Raw genomic sequence first — 26,333 nt, forward strand, 5'->3', positions numbered from 1 at the left:
TCCACAAACTTGGCTATAGTACAATCACTTTCCTCATCCAAGTCACTATTATGTTTAGTAAGTAGATGCAGCAGACTGCCAGTTAGAGGTTGCAATATTGAGAAGTCCTCCCTTATCCCGACTCTGTCTTCTATTAGTTAGTCAATCCTCTGTCCATGATAATACACTACCTCCAACACCATGGGCTCTTGCCTCATTAAGCAGACTAACGTGGTATGTTACAGAATGCCTTCTGACAGTCCACATATATTACATCTACAGTTAGACCCTTTATCTATACTATTGTACAACAATTTGTTGAGGTAACATTTGTCAGGCATGATTTCCCCTTCTCAACCGGATTCTGCTTGATCATACTGTGTTAAATCCTTGATAACAGATTAATATTTTCCTGTTAACAGTCATAAAACTAACTGGCCTATAGTTTCCTGTTTTTTTGTTGTTTCCTTCCCATTTTAAAATAAAGATGTTACATTGGCAGTTTTCCAATTCTCTGGGACTTGTGCAGAATTTAACAATTCCTGGAAGATTACTACTAGTGCAACAACTAGCTATGTCCTTTAATATCCTAGGGCGCAACATATCAGGTCTGGGGACTCAACAGTCATTAGCCACATTAGTTTCTCTACTTTTTCTCTAGTGACAGTTATAATTTTTTTCTTCTCCTCATTTACAATCTGGTGTGTGTATATGCATTAAATCCAAACAGCCAGCAAGGGGTTAAGTCAAATGTAGTTATTCCAAAAACCAATGTTTTGTTTTGTTTTAAAAATTACAATTTCTGACAAGATTTGTTAACACAAATCACACTGACACCATTATGGCTGCCATAAGCTGTAGGACCTTGACTGCAAACCTATCCGATTTTAACATTACTCCTCTATCCAAATCTCTCAACTAAAATCTCATCAATATAGTTATGATTTCAGTGACTATTTCCTGGTGCTTCACCCAATAAGCCTTTTTGAGGGAGTTGTGAGCACTGTCAGGTCTAGTGTTGTCTTATGCCCACATCTGCTCAGAATGAAAACTCTGGCCAATCTTGCTCTTCTTTACATAGAAGAACTTATACAAGAACTTCTAGCACAATTCCTATACTGCATTCGAGGGAGCAAATTTCCCTTAAAATCAAACATGGTACCGCAAGGACATTACTGTTCAACAAAAACAGCTTCCATTTATAGAACACTTAACTTAGCAAAACATCCCAAGGAACCTTACTGGAGAAAACTGAAGCAAAAACAGATTCTGATCCAAAGAAGCAAGAGAAAAATGAGTAAAATTATGAAAAGGAGAGTAGATTTTTGGAGTCTTAAAAGAGGGTCAATGTATTGATCAATTGAAGTGTAAGGCAAATACGGAGATGCATTTACAGAGTATTTCAACAAGTGCAAAAAAAAACTTGAGTCTTTGTAAAATGACAATTTGCAGTGTACTCACTTATGTCAGCAAATGCAGCAGTCAAATTATGCAAAAGAGTCCACAAAGAGCAATGAAATGCAGACCAAGTTTTTTTTGATGGTGTAGCTGAGGCAATAGTGTTGCTTGGTGCTCTTCTTGCAAAAGTGTTCTGCAATCTGTAATGTTCACCTGAACAAACAAATACGGTCTTTATTTAGTATCTCATCCATAAAGGCCATTCCTGTCAATGCAGACCTCCCCTCAGTACTTTAGTGAAAAGCCAATCCAGAAGACGCATTCAAATCTTGAACTAGAGATTGAACAAAGAACCTTATGACTCAGTGTCATCAAGTGTACCAAACTGCAATAGCTTCTTCACAATACATGAAAGACACTATACCTTAAAAGCTATAAATTACTTTTGAAGCATTAAATGTCTTCGTCCAATCATTAAACACTTTTTGCTCTTTTCTTATGTACAACTGAACTTCCTTTTTTATTCCACCATTTACTTTTTTGGCAAGGGGAACAACAATAGTCTACATGCATTTACTAAAATATGTAAAGTATGAAATGAGTAGGAGATTGTTAAAATGTCAAAAACAAAGGGCAAGCATGCAAATTCAACTGCTACATATCAGTATTGTACTGAATCACATCAAACTGGCTCTTCGCAACATAACTAGATTCAAAAACATAGCTTCAAAAAACTCTTCAAGCAGCCTAAGTCATTTCAACTTGTGTTGCATAAGTGAGAAATCAAAGCAATTTTTAAGGCAGCAACATAGGCAATAAAATATACCTCAGATACCTTAAAAAAAACTGACCGGCGACTTGGACTTTACCTCCCATGCACTGTTCCTTGCGAGCTAGTGCCTTGTGCCTCAAAGTAATTTTGCTCACTTCCAAATCCTACCCATTCTATTTCCCCTCTATTCTACTCGCACACAATCATGTTTAAAGACGGTATTTTTTTTAAGATTGCATCAACTTATATTACTGATAGTAAATAAAAATATGAAATTTACAGTGTGCAATAATACAGACCAATTAAAAATAACAAAACAAAACAATGAAAACTAGTCAACCTGCCATAAAACCAATTAAGAAGAATTATAAGCAATGCTCAAAGACAAGCAATCAGCCTAAGGAATTGTCAGGGCAGCAGCTGTCATTTTGTATCTTGCAGTGGCATGCACCAAGATAAAACTAATCAACATATTTCCTTTGGTCTTGGAGACATAACACATAAGCTTTAGTTGGAGAGCTCAGAAGACGGTATACTACACTTCAAAACATGCAGAAAAACAAAACACTTAGTAGATCTTCAGCACAAGCTAATTCTCAAAAACTCTTGTTTGTCATGTTTGATGAGGCTTTTCAGCTCAAATGTGTGCAAAACATGTTTGAGAATTCTTTTTATTGTGTGTACTGGTGTTATGTTAGGTTGAACAGTTTAATCATTGTTTCCTCTTGTCATAACTGTGGATTGGAATATTATAAACGTAATGTTTTAGTTAAAAGACATTTGTGCAAACAGTATTGTCTGTCAGTGACAAATGCTCAAATTGTTATTATTATTATTAATAATATTTAAATAAAGGTGTTCTGAAATTCATTATTGACTGGCAGTAAGGTTGGAAATCAAAGTGGTGGGCTGCATGTGAGGAAATTAAGGTCAAAATATCTGGATAATGCCCAGTTCCACCTTCTTGCCCTTTCCCCACAACCTATGACTCCCTTACAGATTAAACATCTGACCAGCTCAGCCTTGAATGTACTAAACAATCTGACCTTGGCAAACCTCTACAATGAAGAGGTACACAGATTAACAGAAATACAGAAACAGAAATGAGTTTTGCTTTTGAATCAGCACCACTGTCCATATTTTTAACCAGATCACAGGTAGGTAGGATCACAAGGAGGCCATTTAGCCCATGGGACCTACTCCAATATTTAATTAAATCATGGCTTGTTATCTACCAAAATGGCACAACCATGGTTTGTTCTTATAAATAATGCAAAACACACCGACAAACCAGGTGCTATGAAGAAAAACAAAACGGATTTCTCTCTAGTATTCACCTTGGGGGAAAAGAAAAACATTTTTGGGCAAAAAGGAGCAGCTTTTAAAAGCAAACAGGATAATGCTTGGAAGGCTCAGAGGGCAGTCAGTCTGGTGTCCAGGCAAGCGTCACCAGACTTTGACAGATGTCTCTAGGATCTTGGTCACAAAACAACAGTATGGACAGTATTCTGGTGCTCTTCAAGGAGGACAAACCAGAACACCAATGTACCACACTGGAACCTACCTAACAAGATGACAGTCAGAAAAGGAGGGCTGGGCTGGGAAACATTTCACCTTCCCCAGGCTGTCAACTAACTGAAAAATCCAAACAAACAAAAAAAAACCCCAAGTACGAGGTGCAAACTAATAACCACAAAGGCAAGTAGGGCTCCTGCACTAAACAAGCAGTTCTCAAGACATTTTACTTTCAAATAATGCATTGTTTAAAAAAAAAGTTCCACAGTCCTTTAATTGACCTGTTAAAAAGGAAGCAATCCCAAGTATCGACAGACCTTCAAAATTCAAGTTCACAGAAGTTATTAAATATGTAGCATTCATTACAGTTTATCCCATTCAGCACTGTGGCAGTGTCAAAGAACATAACGGAGGGTACCCTCAGTTTGAAGAATGTTTAAAGAAATTAAAAATAAATCTGGCCACTTTGAAGGTCCTCGGGTACATTTCATTGATTATTTATAGTTTGCTGCCCAAACCAAATAACAGACAGAGAATACTGGAACTATTAGCAAATACAGTAATGATGAAAACGACAGTGAATTAACAATGTCAACCAGAAGGTGAAGACAAGAGCACCAATGCAACAAATAAGTAGCAAATTCACCAAAAGGGTGATTAAAAAATACATACACTCAGGCAAAACAAAATGGTGATTAAGACACGTAACACGAAATACGTATGGAGATGCTAAGGGGATGCAAAGCACTTCTAATAAATGTGCTAACAAAATAACTAGTACTTCTCAAGAGTGGCAAAAGTCAACACCAAAACAATTTTGAGTTTGCAATATCTAATATTCCAAATGGGTACTCGTTCACTGAAGTTAATATTCATTTGCAATAATAGCATGTTTTAGTATCAGCTTCAGACCCTGAAGTTGTAGAAGCTTCCCAATTGGTGCAGCCAAATAATTCCAACAGCTGGTTAACTCATTAAAACAACATGAGCGGTGAAGGCTCAAGCAAGAACAACTTCTCAACACTATAACCTTCCCCGTTATATTTAAAGTATTCCAGAAGAGTGATGGATGAATGCAGTTCCAACAACACTCAAGAAGCATGGCACCATCCAGGAAAGAGCAGCCCACTTAACTGGCCCCACATCAACCAACATTCACTCCCTCCGCCACTGATACTCAGTAGCGGCAATGTTTTGAACGAGAATTGATGAGGCATGACGACTAAGTTTGCAGATGACACAAAAATAGGCGGTATTGTGGACAGTGAGAAAGGTCATCAGAAATTGCAGCAGGATCTTGATCAGCTGGAGAAGTGGACCAAGAAATGGCAAATGGAGTTTAATATAGGTAAGTGAGAGGTGTTGCATTTTGGAAAGACAAATCCTGGTAGGAGTTTCACAGTGAATGGTAAGGCCTTAAGGGCTGTAGTGGAACAGAGAGACCTTGGAGTTCAGGTGCACAGTTCTCTGAAAGTGGAGTCACAGGTTGACAGGGCAGTGAAGGCTTTTGGCACACTAACCTTCATCAGTCAGGACACTGAGTTGCGAAGTTATGTTGCAGTTATACCGGAGATCAGTAAAACCTCATTTGGCGTATTGTATTCAGTTTTGGTCACCTTGCTATAAGAAGGATGTTATTAAACTGGAAAGAATGCAGAAGGAGTTTACAAGGATGTTGCTCGGACTCATGGGACTGAGTTATAGGGAGAGGTTGAATAAACTAGGACTTTTTCTTTCGAGCGTAGGAGACTGAGGGGGGGGGTGGAATCTTATAGATGTGTATAAGATCATCACAGGCATGGATAGAGTGAATGCACTCAGTTTTATTTCCCCCAGGGGCTGAGAAAATTGAGGACGAGAGGGCATCAGTTTAAGGTCAGAGGGACGAGAACACATGGGAACCTGAGGGGCAACTTTTTTTTTTAAAAACAGATGGAGGTACACATACGGAATGAGATGCCAGCAGAAGTGGCTGAGGTGGGTTTATTAACAACATTTAAAAGGTATCTGGATGAATACATGGGTAGGAAAGGTTTAGAAGGATATGGGCCAAGTGCAAGGAAATGGGGTTAGTGTGGATGGACATTTTGGTCTGCATGGTTCTTTAGATAGTAGTCATGGGTTTGTAAGATACTATCATCGAGAAGGACATGGGAACATCACCATTTGGTAAGTTCCACTTCAATGCCACTCATCATCCTGACTTGGAAATATATCACTGCTCCTTCAATATCAGTGGGTCAAAACCCTAGAACTTCCTGCATAATAGCACTGTGGGTGCATCTACACCAAATGCACTGCAGTGTTTCAAGAAGATGGCTCAACACCAACTTTGCATGGGCACCTAGGGTAATAAATGGCTGCTCAACCAGCGATATTCAGATCCCTTGAAATTTTTTTTTAAAAGTTGAGAGGTAATTAGGTAAGCATAGCAAAAATTGTTTTATTTAACCCTATTCTTGATATGCATCAGCAACGCTGTCAGATTACAAAAAGAAAGCAACAATGTTATATCGACAATTCACTCAGGTTTACTTATTCGTTGATGTGCGAACTGAACAGCTTGACTCACAATAGTATTCCTGCCTCCAAATCAGGAAGATGTAAGCTCAAGCCTCAGAATATTAAATATATAGGAAAGGGTGTCATGACAACAAAGTACCAAAACAGTGCTGAATTTTGGAAATGCCAGAGTTGTCACCTTCCAGTTCAGATGCTAATCTTGCAAATACAGTTAGATGAAAAGAATCAAGGGACATGGTGCTTGTATCAACAGGAATAGGCTGCCCTCATGCTCTTTGTTGAGCAACACATGCAGCTTGAACACAAGAAATGTTCCTTTCATAGTCTGCTTTGCTCCAACGAAAAGGATAACTGAGGAATCGGAATACAAAAATGTTAAGGATTGGTTAAAAAAAGTTGTATCTTCTTTCAATGCTCCAATATTTTTAAAATCACTACTGCTCAGTTTTAATTTTCTCATTTCACTTGCCCTAACTCTTCAAGAAAAAAAATCACACCATAACCAACATTTTTAGTTGTGTGTTTCCTTCCTGATATTCACAGCTTTTACATTATCTCAACCTACAAGCATAGAATCTGCCAAACTTACTAACTTTCTGCAAGACTGGTAGTAAAAGCAGTCTCATTTTTACCAAAACAATATTGAAGTAATGCAGGATGAATTAGATGCACCACACCAGAAGCAGTGTAATAATTTCTTTTCCTTTATTCATTCACGGGATGAGGCCATCACTCGCTAGGCCAGCATTTATTGCCCATGCCTAATTGCCCAGAGGTATGAGTCAAACACGTTACTGTAGGTCTGGAGTCACACGTAGGCCAGACCAGGTAAGGATAACAGATTCCTTCCCTAAAATACATTAGTGAACCAGTTGGGTTTTTCTGACAACAGGTAATGGATTCATGGTCATCATTACTCTTAACTCCAGATATTTATTGAATTCAAATTCCACCATCAGCTATGGCAGGATTTGAACCCAAGTCCACTGAACATTACCTGGGTCTCCGGATTAACAGTCCAGCGATAATACCACTATGCCAGTGCCTCCTCTTAATCTGCAAAATTTTACTTTATTTCTTAATGTTGCTAGTTGGCACAAGAAGTATTTGCCAAAAAGTGTTACAAGTATTACCACAAATAACAGCCATCCTACTCTCTTAATTCAGGGCTTTATTAGTAAATTAATTGACAACAAGACATTGTTTAGTGCAGCCAGTGGAGAAGAACTAAACAGCCAGCTAAGGTATACATTTTCCTCAATACATATTAAAATTCACAGAAGCCTTGTCAGTCCACAGATAATCGAATGTAGCTTCTGAAAGAAAAGAATTGTTTCTTATTTTTAAAAATGTGTCAAACATCATTAATTTATGTATCCAAAATAGAAAAAAACTACATTTTTGTCTTATTTATTCTAATGTAGGAAGGAAACAATGATGAAAAGGAAAACAGTAAATGTCCATCAAAATCATAATTGTACTTTTCACAGACACTAACAGGACATGGTTTCATGTAAGAATTGGAAAACGTAAGTACAAGGATTAACAGGTTAGATAGAACTATCAATATGACACCCAATATGTTTTACTCCATAGTTCATAAGTTTAATATTTTAATGTGGAACTGAATTTCTGCTGCATTATCAGAAGAGCAATTCACAAATGTTAAAATTGAAGTCCTGTCAAAAATTTTGGGCAGTCTATAACAATGCCTTGTACATTTAAGCTACTAAGCATACCATGATGTTCCACAGCAGCATTATAAAATAAAATTTGACAGCACACCACAAAATTATGATAGATCACAAAAAGCTTCGTAAAGAAGCAGTTATTAAAGGAGCAACTTAGTAAAGAGAGAAGAGGAAAGGTTTGGGAAGGGTGTACCTGTAAATGAGGTCTTGGTATCTGAGTATGAAGTGAATGGAAGAGAAATGAAGTTGGGGGATCAGTCAGATTGAGAGGACTGCAAATATCTTGAAGGCTTGTGCAGATGCAGAAGTTTAGAGACAGGGAGTAAGGAGGTCATGGTTGCACTGAAGTGAGCTCATTTTCAATTCAACATGTTGTTTAATCAGAATCAAATTTCCGTGAGCACATGTATTATAGGTGAATGAGATTTGGTGTATGCAGGATATAAGCGGTAGAATTTTTGCAAGTTGTCAGTTTATCGGTAGAACAAGGAAAGACAAGCAGAGAGTCATGTCTAGAGGTAACAGACATGGATCAAAGTTTCAGTAGCAGAGACGCAGAAGCCAGGCAGAGTTAAGCAAAGTAACAAACAGAACTCTAAAACTGGGAATAATCCGAATTAGCCACTGACATTTGCTTAGAAGACAGATGGAGCCAAAAGCTAAGGAACAGAATATGCGATAAGGTGTAGAGTCATATGAACACAGCAGGCCAAGAAGCATCAGAGGAGCAGGAAGGCTGACATTTCAGGCCTAGACCCGTTCGGGGCGGCATGGCGGCTCAGTGCTTAGCACTGCAGCCTCACAGCACCAAGGACCCGGGTGTGATTCCAGCCTCGGGTACTGTCTGTGCGGAGTTTTCACATTCTCCCCGCGTCTGCATGAGTTTCCTCCGGTTTCCTCCCACAGTCCAAAGATGTGCAGGCTAGGTGGATCGGCCATACTAAATTGCCCATAGTGTTCAGGGGTGTGTAAGTTATAGGGGGATGGGTCTGGGTGGGATGCTCCAAGGGGCGGTGTGGGCTTGTTGGGCCGAAGGGCCTGTTTCCACACTGTAGGGAATCTAATCTAATCTAATCATATCCTTCTTCAGAAAAGGGTCTAGGCCCAAAACGTCAGCCTTCCTGTTCCTCTGATGCTGCTTGGCCTGCTGTGTTCATCCAGCTCTACACCTTGTTATCTCAGATTCTCTAGCAGCTGCAGTTCCTACTATCTCTCGAACAGAACACGCATTGGTTACTGAAGAGAACGCCTTCAATCACCTCAACATCTAGTCAGAGGAAAGTTCAGATCATCCAGCACTATGTCAGATCATCAGTCTGACCAAGTCAAAAGACAGTGAATGAAGACAAGGTACAGCTCACTGTCATCGGCACATGTGTAGAAACTACCACTATGTTTCTGGATGATGTCACCAATTGAAAAAGTGTGTGGGTGAGAAACAGAAGGGTGCTTAAAGGTAGATCCTTGGGGGAGACTAGGGGTAATGGTGAGTGAGTGAGAAGAGAAAGCACTCCAAATGATTCATGGACCCTGAATCAAGGAAGAAGAATTGAATCAGACAAGTGCAGTCCCACATGTCTGGAAATGAGTGTTGCTGACAAGGTGAGCTCAGAGGAGTGTACGCAAGGAGAAGAGAAACAGAAGAATTATGCAGGTTCAGAACTAAGTTGGGGAATCATAACGGAAGTTTTACCCAATTGGGCTGGATGAAGTTAGAGGTAACAAAGGTAGCTGATAGACTCAATCCTAATGATTGAGAAGCCATGAACAATATGTATTTGTTGGAGGTCAGGGTGGAAGAGACAAAACACCAAGGCTTAAGAAGGCCATTTGTAGTAATGAGACGCTAGGAGTTCTCTGAAGATTCTCGGGTGTTCCAGGATGGAAATGAGGACATGATTTAGCAGACAGACAGCAGCAGAAATGTTACGGTGAACAGAGGGCAAAAGGCTACAGAATTAGATTTTATAAATGCAGTTGTAAGTGAAATTGTAGAAAGTTTCTCCAGGGGCAGATATGGAAGGAAATAGGTCTGAAAGGGGGAATACGGGCGGATAGCAACGCAAGAGCAAGTAATCAGAATTACCTTATGTTAATTGAAACAAGCCACGTGAGAGACAAAGTCAACCGGGTAACCATATGCATGAATTAGGGAGTTTAAGTGGAGTTAATGTACATTAAGGGAGGTTAGGTGGCCAGTGTACTCAAATGGGAAAGTGAATATCAACGTTGATGAAATTTGAAATCACCATACGAAGAAGTCACAGTATCGAGGTTGAGTGAGGAACGCAGTGAAGACATTTCAATGAAAAATTTGGCATGACACTTCAGTATGCAGTGAGGATTTTAAACAAGATGCAAGCAGAGGAACAAGGTGAAACGTCCAAAAGAGGATCTCATACGACTAATCAAAAGAACATGGGCATTCTCTCAATAACTTGATCAACAATTACCTCACAACTAACATCAACATAACAGCTAATTTGGTCATTTATTTCATTTTTTAAGGAGATGGTTACAGCAGATTGGCTTCTACATTTTCAGCATTACACTAGTAATTTGAACGTCTTGTGATTCAGTAGGAGTGTCCAGTCCTCTGGGCCACAAGATCCAGAACCAAATTCAACCTTCCCCAGATATTTATTGTACTGGGTCTGAACAGTTTGACTAAAAATATCCACTCGTGACTACACCTGCAAAGTACTTAATCAGCTGCAAAACATTTTGAAATGAGCTGAGGTTCTGACGGCAGTATATACAAATGCAAACTTTTTTCATAAGCTTGGTTAAGCTTTTTGTGTATTTTGTTGAAATTTTAAATTTTTTTTCTTAACTGTTTAATACTATTAACAGCAGTATTGCTCTGGAGAAATGATAATTCCCTTCTCAACTAAATAAGATTAGCAGAATTAAGGGTGCATTCTTTATTGTAGAAGTAAACACGAAGATGCCCTCTCACAAATATACCTGTTGTTGCATTCAGTTTATTTGGCCCTTAATAGAAGAGTCAGGTTCTGACAGCACATTCGAAACCCTTGATCTCTGCCACCCAGAAGAACAAGGACAGCAGGTACATGGAAACTCTAGCAGCTGGAAATTTTCATTTAAATCCCACACAAACCACAAATCACCAAACAGCATGGTGGATCAGTGCTGAGCACTGCTGCCTCATAGCACGAGGGACCTGGGTCCAATTCCACCCTCCAGCAACTGTGTGGAGTTTTCACATTGTCCCCACATCTGCTTGAACTTCCTCCAGGTTTCTTCCCACAGTCCGAAAGGTGTGCAGATTGCATAAGTTGGCCAAGTTAAACTGCCCGGAGCGTCCAAGGATGTTTATATTAGGTGGATTAGCCATGGTAAATGCAGAGATAGGGTGGGTCTGGATGGGATGCTCTTCAGAGAGTCAGTGTGGACACAACATACTAAATAGCTTGCTTCCACACAGCAGGGGTTCTATGATCTGAGACAGTGGAGAAGGAGGTTACCAAAAAATGTTGCGTCAGTGATGCATTGTCCTAACTGCTTTCCGTCCACCATCTCTGCATAACCCCACATATTCTTGTTCTTCAAAAAAAATCATCTCATTCTCATCTGAATGCTTTGAATGAACTTGTCATTACCACACACTCAGGTATTGCACTTCAAAACCTAAATACTAGTTGCATGAACATTTTTTTCCTCCTGTCACTTTTGTTTCTTTTACTCATGAATTTAAACCTGCACCTTCTTGATCTTGACCTGTTAAAAGTGGGAACATTTTCTCCCTAGACGCTTCATCAGAGAGGGGGATGGGGGGAGGGAACTGGAATAAATAGGGAGAGAGGGGGAGGCGGACCGAAGATGGAGAGAAAAGAAGATAGGTGGAGAGAGTGTAGGTGGGGAGGTAGGGAGGGGATAGGTCAGTCCAGGGAAGACGGGCAGGTCAAGGAGGTGGGATGAGGTTAGTAGGTAGCGGGGGGTGCAGTGGCATCCCAAAACCAGTCCAACCTGTCTCTGCCTCCCTAACCGGTTCTTCCTCTCACCCATCCCTTCCTCCCACCCCAAGCCGCACCCCCAGCTACCTACTAACCTCATCCCACCTCCTTGACCTGTCCGTCTTCCCTGGACTGACCTATCCCCTCCCTACCTCCCCACCTACACTCTCTCCACCTATCTTCTTTACTCTCCATCTTCGGTCCGCCTCCCCCTCTCTCCCTATTTATTCCAGTTCCCTCCCCCATCCCCCTCTCTGATGAAGGGTTTAGGCCCGAAACGTCAGCTTTTGTGCTCCTGAGATGCTGCTTGGCCTGCTGTGTTCATCCAGCCTCACATTTTATTATCTTGGAATCTCCAGCATCTGCAGTTCCCATTATCTCTTATCTCTAACATTTTCTCCCTGTTTGGTCTGAAGTGCTCAAAATCATACAAGGTTGAGACAATCAGGTCTTCTCTCACACTTCTCTGATCCAGGGAGGATGGACCCAGCTTCTCTAAACCATCTTCAAAAATTTCATGGCACTGAAACCATTTTCATACACCTCTTCTACACTCCCTCCTGTGCCTTCACAACCTTCCTAAGGTTCAGAGGTAGATCTGGACACAATATTCCATCTGAGGCCAAATTGGTGTCAATAGGTTAACATGACCTTCTCACTCTTGTAGGCCAGGCCTGAATTTATTAAAACCTGATATATTGTATGCTTTAAGCCTGACATGCCACCACTACAGATTTATACACGTATACAGACAGGCCCTTCTCCTGCTACACCTCACTCAGAATTGTACCTTGAATTTTAGATTTATGTTCCCTCTACTTACCACCTCACACTTCTCCACAATTTACTTTATCACCCACCTATTCACCCTACTCATTCAATTCATTTGAAGTTCCATACTACTCTTCTCCATTTTCAATGCTGTTAAGTATCATCGCAAATTTTGAATTCGTGCCCTGTACTCCAAGGTCTAGATCATCAAGAATATAATTCAGAAAAATCACTGTCTCAATTCTTATCCCTTCAGAGTTTTATTACTAACCTTCCTCCAGCCTGATATATGTTATCCATTAGACTGGAACAAAATTGGCTGAGTGATAGTAAACAATGTTGTTCCTGTTTCTTATATTCCATAAACTTCAATTTTGCTCACAAGTCTGTTTTGCAGCAGTATCAAGTGCTTTCTGAAAAATCACATACACAATAGGCCAGATCAACATTCTGTAACCTCATGCAAAAAAGTCCAGTAAGTTAATCAAACATAGATGTCTCGAGGGAAAATTACACAATATCACTGTTCTTAAATGTCATTGGGTCAAAATCCTGGTCCTTCAAATTTCTTTCCTAACAGCATTGTGCGTGTATCTACAGAATAATAAGTGTACGGTTCAAGAAGGCAGTTCACCACCATCTTTTCGAAGGCAAAGGTGGGTGATATAAATGCTGACCCTGTTAGTGATGCCCAGAACTGTAAAAAAAATCCAATAACATTACAGAGCCCAAATAAGTTTTAAAACCAGCCTGTTCAGGCACGTTGACAGGTACGTGAATAGAAAAAGTTTAGAGGTACATGGGCCAAATGCAGGCAAATGGAGCTAGTTTAGTTTGGAAAACTGAGTCGGCCTAAACGAGGTGGAGCAATGGGTCTGGTTTCTGTGCTGTGTGCGCTACATGACTCCATGACTGACAACTGCATTGGTTGTAAAGTCAGGAAGAAATTACCCGAAATAAAGCAGACAGAAATAATAGTCAATTACTGTAAACCAGGACTATTTGAGATCACTGAAATTGAAACACAGATGGCCATTTGCTTGTCCAAGTTCATCAACTGGAGCTCATTCCTTTTCTTTAAAATAACATTCATTTTTGAGTGCGAGCAGCAGCGGAGGCAAGACGGACCCGGAAGACTGCAGCTAAGGTAAAGCAGTTTATTTTTAAAATTACTTACCGGTAGCGGGCAGCGGTGTTTTTTTTTCCCTCTTTCAGAGAAGGAGCGGGAGCATCAGAGGAAGTGACGAGGACCAGAGGGGCAGCCGGGAAGGAAAGCAGTGACCATATATATCAGCAAGGCGGCTAAACCCGAGACTCTACAACTGTAGTGTCTCCCACCCGCCCTCCTCCTCTAACCTAGTTAATAAGGTAAGGTTTCTCTATTGAACATAAGTTTGTTATTAATTTGTTATTATTACTTGAAGTGAGCTTTCTGCTTTAGTATTGAGTGGGTGTTCAGATAAGTGGGGTATGGATGCTAGGGCAGTTGCTTGCTCCTCCTGCAAAATGTGGCAGTTGGGAGATGTGGCACACGTCTCCGCTGGCTACATCTGCGGGAAGTGCACCCAGCTACAGCTCCTTGAAAACCGTGTTAGGGAAATGGAGCTGGAGCTGGATGAACTACGGATCATTCGGGAGGCAGAGGGGGTAATTGAGAGGAGTTATCGGGAGTTGGTCACTCCTAAGGCTCAGGACGAGGATAGATGGGTTACAGTTAGGGGGAGGAAAGGGGACAGACAGACAGTGCAGAGATCCCCTGTGGGCATTCCCCTCAGCAATAAGTATACCGTTTTGGATACTGCTGGGGGGGTTGACCTACCAGAGGAAAGCCATAGTAGTCAGTTCTCTGGCACTGAGCCTGACACTGTGGCAAAGAAGGGAAGGGGGCAGAATAGAAAAGTACTCGTGGTAGGGGACTCGATAGTTAGGGGAATCGACAGGAGATTTTGTGGGCAAGATCGGGATTCCCGGAAGGTATGTTGCCTCCCTGGTGCCAGGGTCCGGGACGTCTCCGATCGGGTGTATAAAGTTCTGAAAGGGGAGGGTGAACAGCCAGAAATCGTGTTACATATTGGCACAAATGATATAGCCAGAAATAGGTTTGAGGATATAAAAAGTGATTTCAGGGAGTTAGGATGGAAGCTGCAGAGCAGGACGAACAGAGTAGTGTTCTCTGGTTTACTACCGGTGCCACGAGATAGCGAGGTGAGGAACAGGGAGCGGGCGCAGCTGAACACGTGGCTACGCAGCTGGTGTAGGAGGGAGGGTTTCAGATATGTTGATAATTGGGATGCCTTCTGGGGAAGGTGGGACCTGTACAAGAAGGACGGGTTGCATCTGAACTGGAAGGGGACCAATGTCCTGGGTGGAAGGTTTGCTCGAGTAGTTCGAGAGGGTTTAAACTAGTATGGCAGGGGGGTGGGAACCTGAGCTGTATACCAGAGGTGAGCGTTGATGCAGGTGAGGCAGTAACAAGAGGTAGACCAGCTAGTGGGAAGGATTTTCCTGGGAAGGAACCAAGGGATCGGTTAAAGTGTGTTTGCTTTAATGCAAGGAGTATCAGGAATAAAAGTGATGAACTTAGAGCATGGATCAGTACCTGGTGCTATGATGTTGTGGCCATAACAGAGACATGGGTTTCTCATGGGCTGGAATGGTTGCTGGATATTCCAGGGTTTAGAACATTTAAAAAGAATAGGGAGGGGGGAAAAAGAGGAGGGGGTGTAGCACTACTAATCAGAGAGGGTATCACAGCTACAGAAGCTTCCATTGTCGAGGAAGATCTGCCTACTGAGTCAGTATGGGTGGAAATTAGGAACAGCAAGGGAGTAGTCACCTCGTTAGGGGTTTACTACAGGCCCCCCAATAGCAGCAGGGAGATTGTAGAAAGCATAGGTCGACAGATTTTGGAAAAGTGTGGACGCAGTAGGGTTGTTGTAATGGGTGACTTTAACTTTCCTAATATTGATTGGAACCTCCTTCGAGCAGAAGATTTGAATGGAGCTGTTTTTGTAAGGTGTGTTCAGGAGGGTTTCCTAACGCAGTACGTTGACAGGCCGACGAGGGGAGAGGCCATTCTAGACTTGGTGCTCGGAAACGAGCCGGGGCAGGTATCAGATCTTGTGGTGGGAGAGCATTTTGGTGATAGTGACCATAACACTCTCTCATTCTACATAGCTATGGAGAAGGAGAGGATTAGGCAGAATGGGAGGATATTTAATTGGGGAAGAGGAAACTATGATGCGATTAGACACGAGTTAGGAAGCATGGACTGGGAGCAGTTGTTCCATGGTAAGGGAACTATAGACATGTGGAGATGGTTTAAGGAACAGTTGTTGGGAGTGATGAGTAAATATGTCCCTCTGAGACAGGCAAGACGGGGTAAGATAAAGGAACCTTGGATGACGAGAGCGGTGGAGCTTCTAGTGAAAAGGAAGAAGGTAGCTTACATAAGGTGGAGGAAGCTAGGGTCAAGTTCAGCTAGAGAGGATTACATGCAGGCAAGGAAGGAGCTCAAAAATGGTCTGAGGAGAGCCAGGAGGGGGCACGAGAAAGGCTTGGCAGAAGGAATCCGGGAAAACACAAAGGCATTTTACACTTACGTGAGGAATAAGAGAATGGTCAAAGAAAGAGTAGGGCCGATCAGGGATAGCATAGGGAACTTGTGTGTGGAGCCTGAGGAGGTAGGGGAAGCCCTAAATGAGTTTTTTGCTTCTGTCTTTACGAAAGAAACGACCTGTGTAGTGAATGAAACCTTTGAAGAGCAGGTGTGCATGCTGGAATGGATAGAGATAGAGGAAGCTGATGTACTGAAAATTTTGTCAAACATTAAGATTGACAAGTCGCCAGGCCCGGATCAGATTTGTCCTCGGCTGCTTTGGGAAGCGAGAAATGCAATTGCTTCGCCACTTGCGAAGATCTTTGCATCCTCGCTCTCCACTGGAGTCGTACCTGAGGACTGGAGAGAGGCAAATGTAATTCCTCTCTTCAAGAAAGGAAATAGGGAAATCCCCGGCAATTATAGACCGGTAAGTCTCACGTCTGTCGTCTGCAAGGTGTTAGAAAGGATTCTGAGGGATAAGATTTATGACCATCTGGAAGAGCATGGCTTGATCAAATACAGTCAACACGGCTTTGTGAGGGGTAGGTCATGCCTTACAAACCTTATAGAGTTTTTTGAGGATGTGACTAGTAAGGTTGATGAGGGTCAAGCTGTGGATGTGGTGTATATGGACTTCAGTAAGGCATTTGATAAGGGTCCCCATGGAAGGCTCATTCAGAAGGTCAGGAGGAATGGGATACAGGGGAACTTAGCTGCTTGGATACAGAATTGGCTGGCCAACAGAAGACAGCGAGTAGTAGTAGAAGGAAAATATTCTGCCTGGAAGTCAGTGGTGAGTGGGGTTCCACAGGGCTCTGTCCTTGGGCCTCTACTGTTTGTAATTTTTATTAATGACTTGGACGAGGGAATTGAAGGATGGGTCAGCAAGTTTGCAGACGACACAAAGGTCGGAGGTGTCGTTGACAGTGTAGAGGGCTGTTGTAGGCTGCAGCGGGACATTGACAGGATGCAGAGATGGGCTGAGAGGTGGCAGATGGAGTTCAACCTGGATAAATGCGAGGTGATGCATTTTGGAAGGTCGAATTTGAAAGCTGAGTACAGGATTAAGGATAGGATTCTTGGCAGCGTGGAGGAACAGAGGGATCTTGGTGTGCAGATACATAGATCCCTTAAAATGGCCACCCAAGTGGACAGGGTTGTTAAGAAAGCATATGGTGTTTTGGCTTTCATTAACAGGGGGATTGAGTTTAAGAGTCGTGAGATCTTGTTGCAGCTCTATAAAACTTTGGTTAGACCGCACTTGGAATACTGCGTCCAGTTCTGGGCGCCCTATTATAGGAAAGATGTGGATGCTTTGGAGAGGGTTCAGAGGAGGTTTACCAGGATGCTGCCTGGACTGGAGGGCTTATCTTATGAAGAGAGGTTGACTGAGCTCGGTCTCTTTTCATTGGAGAAAAGGAGGAGGAGAGGGGACCTAATTGAGGTATACAAGATAATGAGAGGCATAGATAGAGTTGATAGCCAGAGACTATTTCCCAGGGCAGAAATGGCTAGCACGAGGGGTCATAGTTTTAAGCTGGTTGGTGGAAAGTATAGAGGGGATGTCAGAGGCAGGTTCTTTACGCAGAGAGTTGTGAGAGCATGGAATGCGTTGCCAGCAGCAGTTGTGGAAGCAAGGTCATTGGGGTCATTTAAGAGACTGCTGGACATGCATATGGTCACAGAAATTTGAGGGTGCATCCATGAGGATCAATGGTCGGCACAACATTGTGGGCTGAAGGGCCTGTTCTGTGCTGTACTGTTCTATGTTCTATGTTCTATGAATATACATTTGCAATTATTTTTCTACACTTTATCCCAACAGACACGTGATAACATTCCAACAGGCCTCAGCATGAAAAATAAATCTACTTCCCTTCCATCTTCCAATGACATTCTTGAGGCATTGCTTTCTAGCAAGCCATTTACCAACCTGGGAAAACAAATTTTCGCTAATTATTCTCGCAGCCCTTTCACTAATCTTGAAAACCACAAAACTCCCGTGTGAACAGCTCTAATATTTCAAGTCTCTGATAAAGACAGTCATTGATTCTCGATTTTGCTCTATTACATGTTCACTGTTCCCTTTCCCTGGACCTCTCGTGGGCTGTTACAGCCGTGGCCTTAACATTGACACGCATTGCTAATCGCTGTTTTGTTTTGTTAAATTTAATCTTTCAATATCACTGCTTTAATCAAATCACAGTAAATAAATCCAGAGGCACAAGTTTCAGAAACAAAAATTAACAACATATTCAGCCAACAATTAATCCATTCGGAATATACGACCAATTCAATGTCAAAAATTGCTTAAATTTGTATTTCATCTTTTGAATGAAAATTATCCATGGGAATTACTTTTGCCTTGCATTTGAAAGGATCGTGGTACCAAGATCCTCTCACCATCTGTAACAAATGACAGGTGGGTGGGGGTGTGCGGCTAAAGGTCCAGGTTAATCCCCAACACAAGACCTGCTTTCAGTTGCCAAAGGGGTCGCGCTAGGCCTTACCGACAAGGCCCGGTGACAGCAAAGGGATTTGTCTCTCAAGCACACATACACACACCCGTATATTGACACTGACGTTAATATTAGAAAGGTAAAAAAGGTTGAACCCGGAACAAAGATTTTGTCATTATTGACAGACATGCAACTCAGGGCCCAAGCCCAGAGGATATGGAGCAGGGGGTGCGGGGAGAGATGACAACTTGGCACCGGCCACGACAGCGACGGGGTGAAAGCAGGCCCGACGCGGGCGGCCACAGGCATCCCAAATCCCTTCTCCCGGGCAAAAGACTGAAACAAAGAGCGATCGGCACCGCACTCACCCGGCTCTGACACGCAAATCACAGCTAACTTTCATGAACACCTGCCGAGCGCCAAGCCCGTCAGCCCCCTTGCCGCCAATTCAGACACTAATGCCCCGAGATCTCCAAATCGCCGCTCCTGGTGCCCCTTCCCCGCCGGCTGACCGAACAGATAGACACAAACCAACAGCCCAGACTTCCCTCCAGGCTCGCACCGAGCGCGTGCTTATCCACAACAATCAACGGCCGCCACCCGACCGTCAAATGTAAAGCACGGAGCTGGATTGTACGGCTCCGGATTCCACGGCTCTTGGTTCTGCTGTCGCCCCCGCCTCAAGGACCCCGTCCTGAGAACGCGAGCTCCGCTATTCCGCGTCTTCCCATTCGCTCGCTCGGACGGGATGAATGAACTCCCGGTGGTGCATTTCTTTGCTTCAGAAGCACTTCTTCAACCACCCCAACCTGAATGGTACTGAGTTAATGAAAGCAAAGCACAACAGGATCAAGCACAGGAGGTTTTGCGTATACTTGGGTAGGCAAATGACGATCAGATTTCGCTGCTGCTGGTTGTAGTCAGTCCTGACATGATAGCTGCTGTCCTAACAGGTCACGCTTATTACTCCTTCACCATCCTCACAAATCCACTGTAGTTTGTCTGCAGCCGCACTGTGATACCCGTCATACAACTAATCTGAGACAACAGTGTGGACCTGGAGGAACACAGCAGGCCAAGCAGCATTAGAGGAGCAGGAAAGTTGACGTTTCGGGTCAGGACCCTACTATAGAAAGGGTCTCTGACTCCAGCATCTGCAATGCTTGCTATCTCTGAGTGATATACAGCAACCAAGATCGACGACTCTTTCTACTGCGCTCCAATTTGCCCTCAGGAAGAGATCTCAGGAACTTTTCAACTCTGATGAAGTGGCGATAACACTGACACCTTTTCAGGATGTGATCTTTTACAGTTTTTTTTTCCTTTTTGGAGAGAGGAAAGCAAAGTCGGGACTGTGAAGCATTAAAAGGGCAATAGTGAGGAAACCCCAACCATCACTGATTCAACCACATTGGTGATACGGTGGGAAGTACTAGATACCACAGTGCAGATGTGTATTGCAGCTATTTAAACGATGCAAAGAAAAAGAATGATTTGAGGGATTGGAGGATTATTTTACTAAGAAAAAAATTTTAATTGTGCTTGTTCTCACTGGAAAACTGAACGTTGAAAAGTGATAGGATTGACCTTTATAAAATTCTAAAGGAACTAAATGTAGACCCTGAAGTTATTTAATAAAAGCAGAAAGTGATGTAAAATTGCAGCAACTTAATTAGCTTGTGTGGTCGAGAAATGTAGGACATAAGAATTAGGAACAGGAATGGGATATTTTGGTTATTACAGTAAGCTTCACCATTCAATAACATCAGCACTGAATTCATTGTGACCTTGATCCCACCTTCCTGCCTACCCCATCCCATAACATTTGATTACCTTGTAGATTAAATTTGTCAAGTCCAGCCTTCAAAATTTTCAATTACCAACCCTCCACTACTTTCTGTTGTAGAGAATTCCAAAGATTAGTAGCACAGAGAATAAATTTCTTTGCATCTTAACACAAAATGGGAGATACCTTTTTAAATTGTGCCCTCTAATTCTAGCACCCCCATGAACTGAAGCATGTTCTCAAACTTTACACTGTCAAGCCCATTCAGAATCATTTTTGTATCAATAAGTTAACTTTAATCTTCTAAACATCCAGGTGTACAGATCCAACTGCTCAACTTGTCCTCATAGGAAACCTTTTGGGCCCCACACCTCAGGAAGGACATACTAACCCTGGAGTGTGTCCAGCGGAGATTCACATGGATGATCCCTGGAATGGTAGTTTTAATGTATGATGAACAGCTAAGGACCCTAGAATTGTACTCATTAGAGTTTAGAAGGTTGAGGGGAGATCTAATAGAAACTTACAAGATAATGTATGGCTTAGAAGGGATGGACACTAGGAAGTTATTTCCCTTAGTGGGGATACTAGGACTCATGGGCACAGCCTTAAAATTAGAGGGGGTAAACTTAAAACGGAAATGAGATGACATTTCTTCAGCCAGAGAGTGGTGGGCTTGTGGAATTCATTGCCAAGGAGTGCAGTGGAGGCCGGGACGTTGGATGCCTTCAAGGCAGAGATCGACAAATTCTTGATCTCACAAGGAATCAAGGGCTACGGGGACAGTGCAAGGAAGTGGAGTTGAAATGCCCATCAGCCATGATTTAAATGGCGGAGTGGACTTAATGGGCCAAATGGCCTTGCTTCCACTCCTATGTCTTATGGTCTTTCATACCAGGAATTAACTTAACAAGTCTTCCCCGAGCTACCTCCAATGCAAGAATCCCTCTCCTTAAATAAGACCAAACTACTCAATATTCCAGATATGTTCTCATCAATGTCCTCCATCATTACAAAAATACTTCACCTCCGTTGCAGTTAAGGTGAATATTCAATTTACCTTCCTAAATCATTCCTTGACCTACATGCTAATGTTTTGTGATTCATGTACAAGGACACACTGATCCCTCTATACCACAGCATAGTGCGGTCTGTCTTTATTTAAATGATATGCTGCTTTTCTATTCTTCTTGCCAAGTGAACATGCTCATAATTTTCCCATGTTATACACAACCTGCTAGTTTTCTGTTTACTCATTTAACCTATCTTTATCCCCTTGCAAACTCTGTTGTCTTCTCACAACTTAATTACTGCCAAAGTTATTGTCAATAACTTTGGCTTGTTGAGTGAGTAGATGGGGCAGTTAGATTTGTGCACAAAAGAGAAGTGGAAGCAATGATGAATGTCTCAATGGGCTCTTCAGAGGATGTCAAGAAGACAATGAGGGAAACTATGTATCATTTAGGAATCAGAATGGTAAGGATTTTGATTAAAATGTTGCCAGTTCTGTTTTTTTATATGAGAAAAGAAAATTAAAGCAAAAATCATGCACTGAAACTTCCAACACTCCTTGTGAATACTTTTATCATGTATCAGACAGACAGTATATGTATGCTACAAACCAATACCCTTTTTCTTTTATTTCAATAACACTAAAGCTTCACAGTCACATCTAGCGAAGGATCGAGAGCACTCTGTATGTGCAATTGAAATATTAATTAGCTAAATTATAGGAGAGAATTGGCAATGATCAATTACCATATTTTTGATCAACAGTCATGACCAATGGTCATTCTGGTTTTCAGGCCTTGACTATTTCTAAGAACATTTTTTCATAAAAGTATTAAATACAAAGTAGTCAAGAGACATATTGCAATTAATAATGTGAATTATAATGGATTTAATATCCAATAAATATGGATATTATTTAATGGATAAATAAATATGGATATTATTTAATGGATAAATTTAATGCTGATTCACAGTATACGTTTCATTTGTAATCATAATTATGAATGATAAATATGATTACAAATGAAATGTATGCTGTGAATCAGCATTAAATTCTATGTGGCATCACTAAAGCATTGGAAATGCCAGTACAGTGTAGGGAGCCTGTTCCAAAAACTAATGCAATGACTAAATGCATTGTTCAAATGTAGAGAACATAAATCCAAGGTCATGCACCCCGGCCAACTGACTTCCCTGAAGTTTACAGTAACAAAGGCATCACCCAGTGGCCCTCCTTCAATTGTGAGTCCAGACAACTAATATCAGAACTAATATCTCTGATGAATGGTCTAGGCCCAAAACGTCAGCTTTTGTGCTCCTGAGATGCTGCTGGGCCTGCTGTGTTCATCCAGCCTTACATTTTATTAACTAATATCAGAAGATTGTTTGACAGTGGAGCCTGTCATAGCTGAGCCCAATCCTGCCCTCACCCAATGGTAGTGTATACATTTTCAATACTTCTTTAAAGACTGATCAGGAGCAACTGTTTAAAACCCTTGGTCCTCTCCGAACCCAGGAATATTGAATTAGTTGCAAAGCCCCTATGCAAATCCTGGAAGAAATCAGCTGAAGCAGCACAAATGGATTCAAAGTTGGAGATTATCTTGACTCTATATATAGGTCTCTTCTAACAAGCAGTTACAATGATTGCAGGTAGGTGAAACAGTAAGTTTTTGCAGCCACAAGTGGGGAAAGTGGTATTATAAGAAAACAATATGACCCTTGTGTAAATGGACACATTGATAATTCTCTCCAGTATTTCTGATTCTGTCTCTATCACCATGTTCTCTGCCATTAGAAATTGAGCTAGTGGAGGAAGAATGCACACTGGAAGAATTGTTTTGTTTAAGTTCATCGACAGCTCCTATACGTTTGTGTAAAGTACAAAGTGCATTCTTTGATTGGTTCATTATTTTGACAAAAACATCCAAATTAGCTTTATGATATCCCCAAAAGGTGGTGAGCCTTTATAGTGCAGAACGCTGGCTGTAAGAACCATCATCAACAATGTGCTAAAACTTCTCACATTTGCTCAGTTTTAATTTCAGTCACAGAAAATATTACTGCACGAGTAAGGCTAATAACTTCTTTTATAATTGGCAAGTACTAGTATCAGTAGTCAAATCCAAGTCCCCTGCAATTCTTCAAATTATAGATTCATCAGTCCTTCTATTCTAAGGTCAGAAATTGGGATGTTCACTGATGAAAGCACAATATTTAGGACCATTTGAAATACGTTAGATACCGAAACAGTTAATGTTCAAATATATGACCTGAATAATGTCCGGATGTGGATTGACAAGTGGCAAGTCATATTTGTGTCAAGTGATCACAGGTGTCAGGCAACAAACCACCTGCAACAAGAGAAAATCTATTCAATATCCTTTGATATTTGATGGCATTACCATTGCTGAATTCTGCACTGTCAACATCCTGGAATGACCATTGACCAGAAATTGAATTTAACTAGCCACATATATATACTGTGGCCATAAAGCAGGTCAGAGGCTATGAGTTGTGCAACAAGTGACTCATCTCCTGACTCTGATGAAGGGTCTAGGCCAGAAACGTCAGCTTTTGTGCTCCTGAGATGCTGCTTGGCCTGCTGTGTTCATCCAGCCTCACATTTTATTAGCTTGGAATTCTCCAGCATCTGCAGTTCCCATTATCTCAATATGCTGTGATTCTTTTTTGAAGTGGATGTTTGTTTGTCATCCATTGTATAGGAAAACATTGATTTAAATTCTGTGAGTGGCTCAGCACCTAATACAATTTTGAATATACTTTTGTATTCATAATTAGGAATGGTAAATTTCTTAACTATCTAGCGTGGGGATACCGTGGCTTTAAGAGGTTATTTTGTCCTTTTCTTTAAAGAGAGGTTTTAAGAGAGAGGTGAGCAGATGTCTAATTGGAAAACCAGTAAACAGCATGTGAGGTCTTGGAGGGTTTTTTTTTAAAAATTGCAACAAAAGGAGCAGTCTGAGTAGGTATGGTCAAACTCCCACAAACCAGGATCTTTCGTTTTAGCTTTCAGTAGCAGACGCTGCTGGGTTTGTGAAAAGTTGTCACATCTCTCTTTGCAGCAGAGTTGTTTTTTGATGCTCTTTCCTCCGGGATTGGAGAACTGCATGTGAGACTGTTTCCTGAATTTGCCTTTTGCCAAGGGTACATTTATGGGATATTGCTATATTGGACCAGTTAATTAGTAATAGGTACTGTATTTATGATTCTGTTAAGTTTTCCAATAGAGTTAAGCTATTCCAATACCCTCTTTCTTTTGTTGTATTTTAACTCTTGTGGATGAATAAAGCGTGCTTTGCTTTAAATCTGGTAGTTTGACTAATCAAATTGCATTTGGAACACAACACCCTATGTTTACTTTTAAAATGAGGAAAGTTAGGACCTAGACTATCTCCTGAATATTTTTGCGGGGTTTGGTCTAGTCTGTAACACTGGTCATAATCACATCTGTATCTGTGTGAGTTTGCTGCATATGGATTGGCTTCCACATTCCCTTCTTTATAACAGCATTTCAGTCAAGTGCTTTGAGATTTTCAATAGTCATATTAATACAAATAAATGCAAATCTTTCAGGTTGGACTGGGCAATAGGACTGACTGGATTACTCAATAAAGGATTAACACTAATCTGGTGGGTTAAATGCCCTCCTTTCGTGCTTTAGTAACTCTCTAGTCACTCCTTTTGCCTCGCAGCTGAATGTTTGCTAGTTACATGTGGTTAGTTAAAACTGCTGAACAGAAATTTGGGGAAATGTTTAACTTTATTCTATTTTGTTACAAATATATCATTTCAAAGTTGGCTATAAGACATTCTGAAACTGCCAAAACTTTCTTTTGATGAAATACAGAAGGCAAGTCATCTTCAAGCAATTGTATGTGATTTTCAGCCAAGTGCATTAAAATCTGACTCTGGTCACTAAACTAGTCAAATACTGTAGGTAGACCCACAATACTGTTAGGAAGGGAATTCCTGAATTTTGACCCAACGGCGATATATTTCCAAGTTAGGATGATGAGTGGCTTGGAGGGGATCTTGCTAAAACATAATTCTAAATGGAAACTCACCATTAAGCATGGAATCTCTCTACTGGCATAATTATAACCTGGAGATATGTGATTGAAGCAATAAATGCAGTTTGTGTAACTTTGAGAAATAAAAAAAACTTAAAATGTATTTAAAATGCTTTGAAAGGATGCTTGTAAAATCAATGGCCTGATGTTTCCTGAGCTTTTATGAAGCACTGTGATATGATAGCACATAATTTCAAGTGAATTCTAACTGGAGTAATGCGTGCCATTACTGGCACCATTCCACAATTTTGTTACCCTTGCAAGATCAATTGAAAATGAATCATAATAGCCCAGTCTGCATTATTGCTGATCATAAGTTTGCTGACTGAAAATTCATTTGATGTTGCTGCCACTTAGGTTATTACTAAATATTGTTGGTGGATTTGGAGTGGGCAAGTGATATGTCCCTTCATCATAATGCAGATAACTAAATAAATGGACCCTAATGTGAGGACATTTTGAAATTACAAGAGATCTAGCAGTGACAACATTGATGGTCCCACAGTGTCCTTCCTTGGAACAAGTGCTTTCTCTACCTTTATGATCATTTAGATCTGGTGAAATCTTCACCATGTCTTCAGTTTACTTGCACACATGTTGATGTTAACTCTGCATTTAAAATTGGCACTACAAATGAGCCAAGGAAAAGTTTACGTGCACAGTTTGAGAACAGGGATCATTTTGCCAAAGGGAGTAATTTAGGCATCTTCAAGGGGAAGGAAATGCATGACATTTGAAGCAATAAGTTTGACAGAG

The 26,333-nt window shown here is 41.3% G+C and overlaps 1 protein-coding gene across 6 annotated transcripts in view; it reads right to left on the reverse strand.

Moving 5' to 3' along the window:
* Positions 1–26,333, reverse strand: part of gramd4a (GRAM domain containing 4a) — a 158,349-nt gene that overhangs the window by 124,469 nt on the left and 7,547 nt on the right. For 3 of the 6 annotated variants that reach the window (XM_048553845.2, XM_048553844.2, XM_048553847.2), the window contains exon 1: positions 19,055–19,297. The exons of 1 other annotated variant lie outside the window; for it this stretch is intronic. In XM_048553845.2, the coding sequence (XP_048409802.1) occupies positions 19,055–19,089 (35 nt within the window). In that variant the 5' untranslated portion in view covers positions 19,090–19,297. Of the gene's footprint in view, positions 1–1,440; positions 1,591–19,054; positions 19,298–26,333 lie in introns of those variants that run through there. 2 more of the 6 variants (XM_048553848.2, XM_048553850.2) reach the window with 2 other exon arrangements.

Source organism: Stegostoma tigrinum, chromosome 25, assembly GCF_030684315.1.
Source record: "Stegostoma tigrinum isolate sSteTig4 chromosome 25, sSteTig4.hap1, whole genome shotgun sequence".
Taxonomy (NCBI): domain Eukaryota; kingdom Metazoa; phylum Chordata; class Chondrichthyes; order Orectolobiformes; family Stegostomatidae; genus Stegostoma; species Stegostoma tigrinum.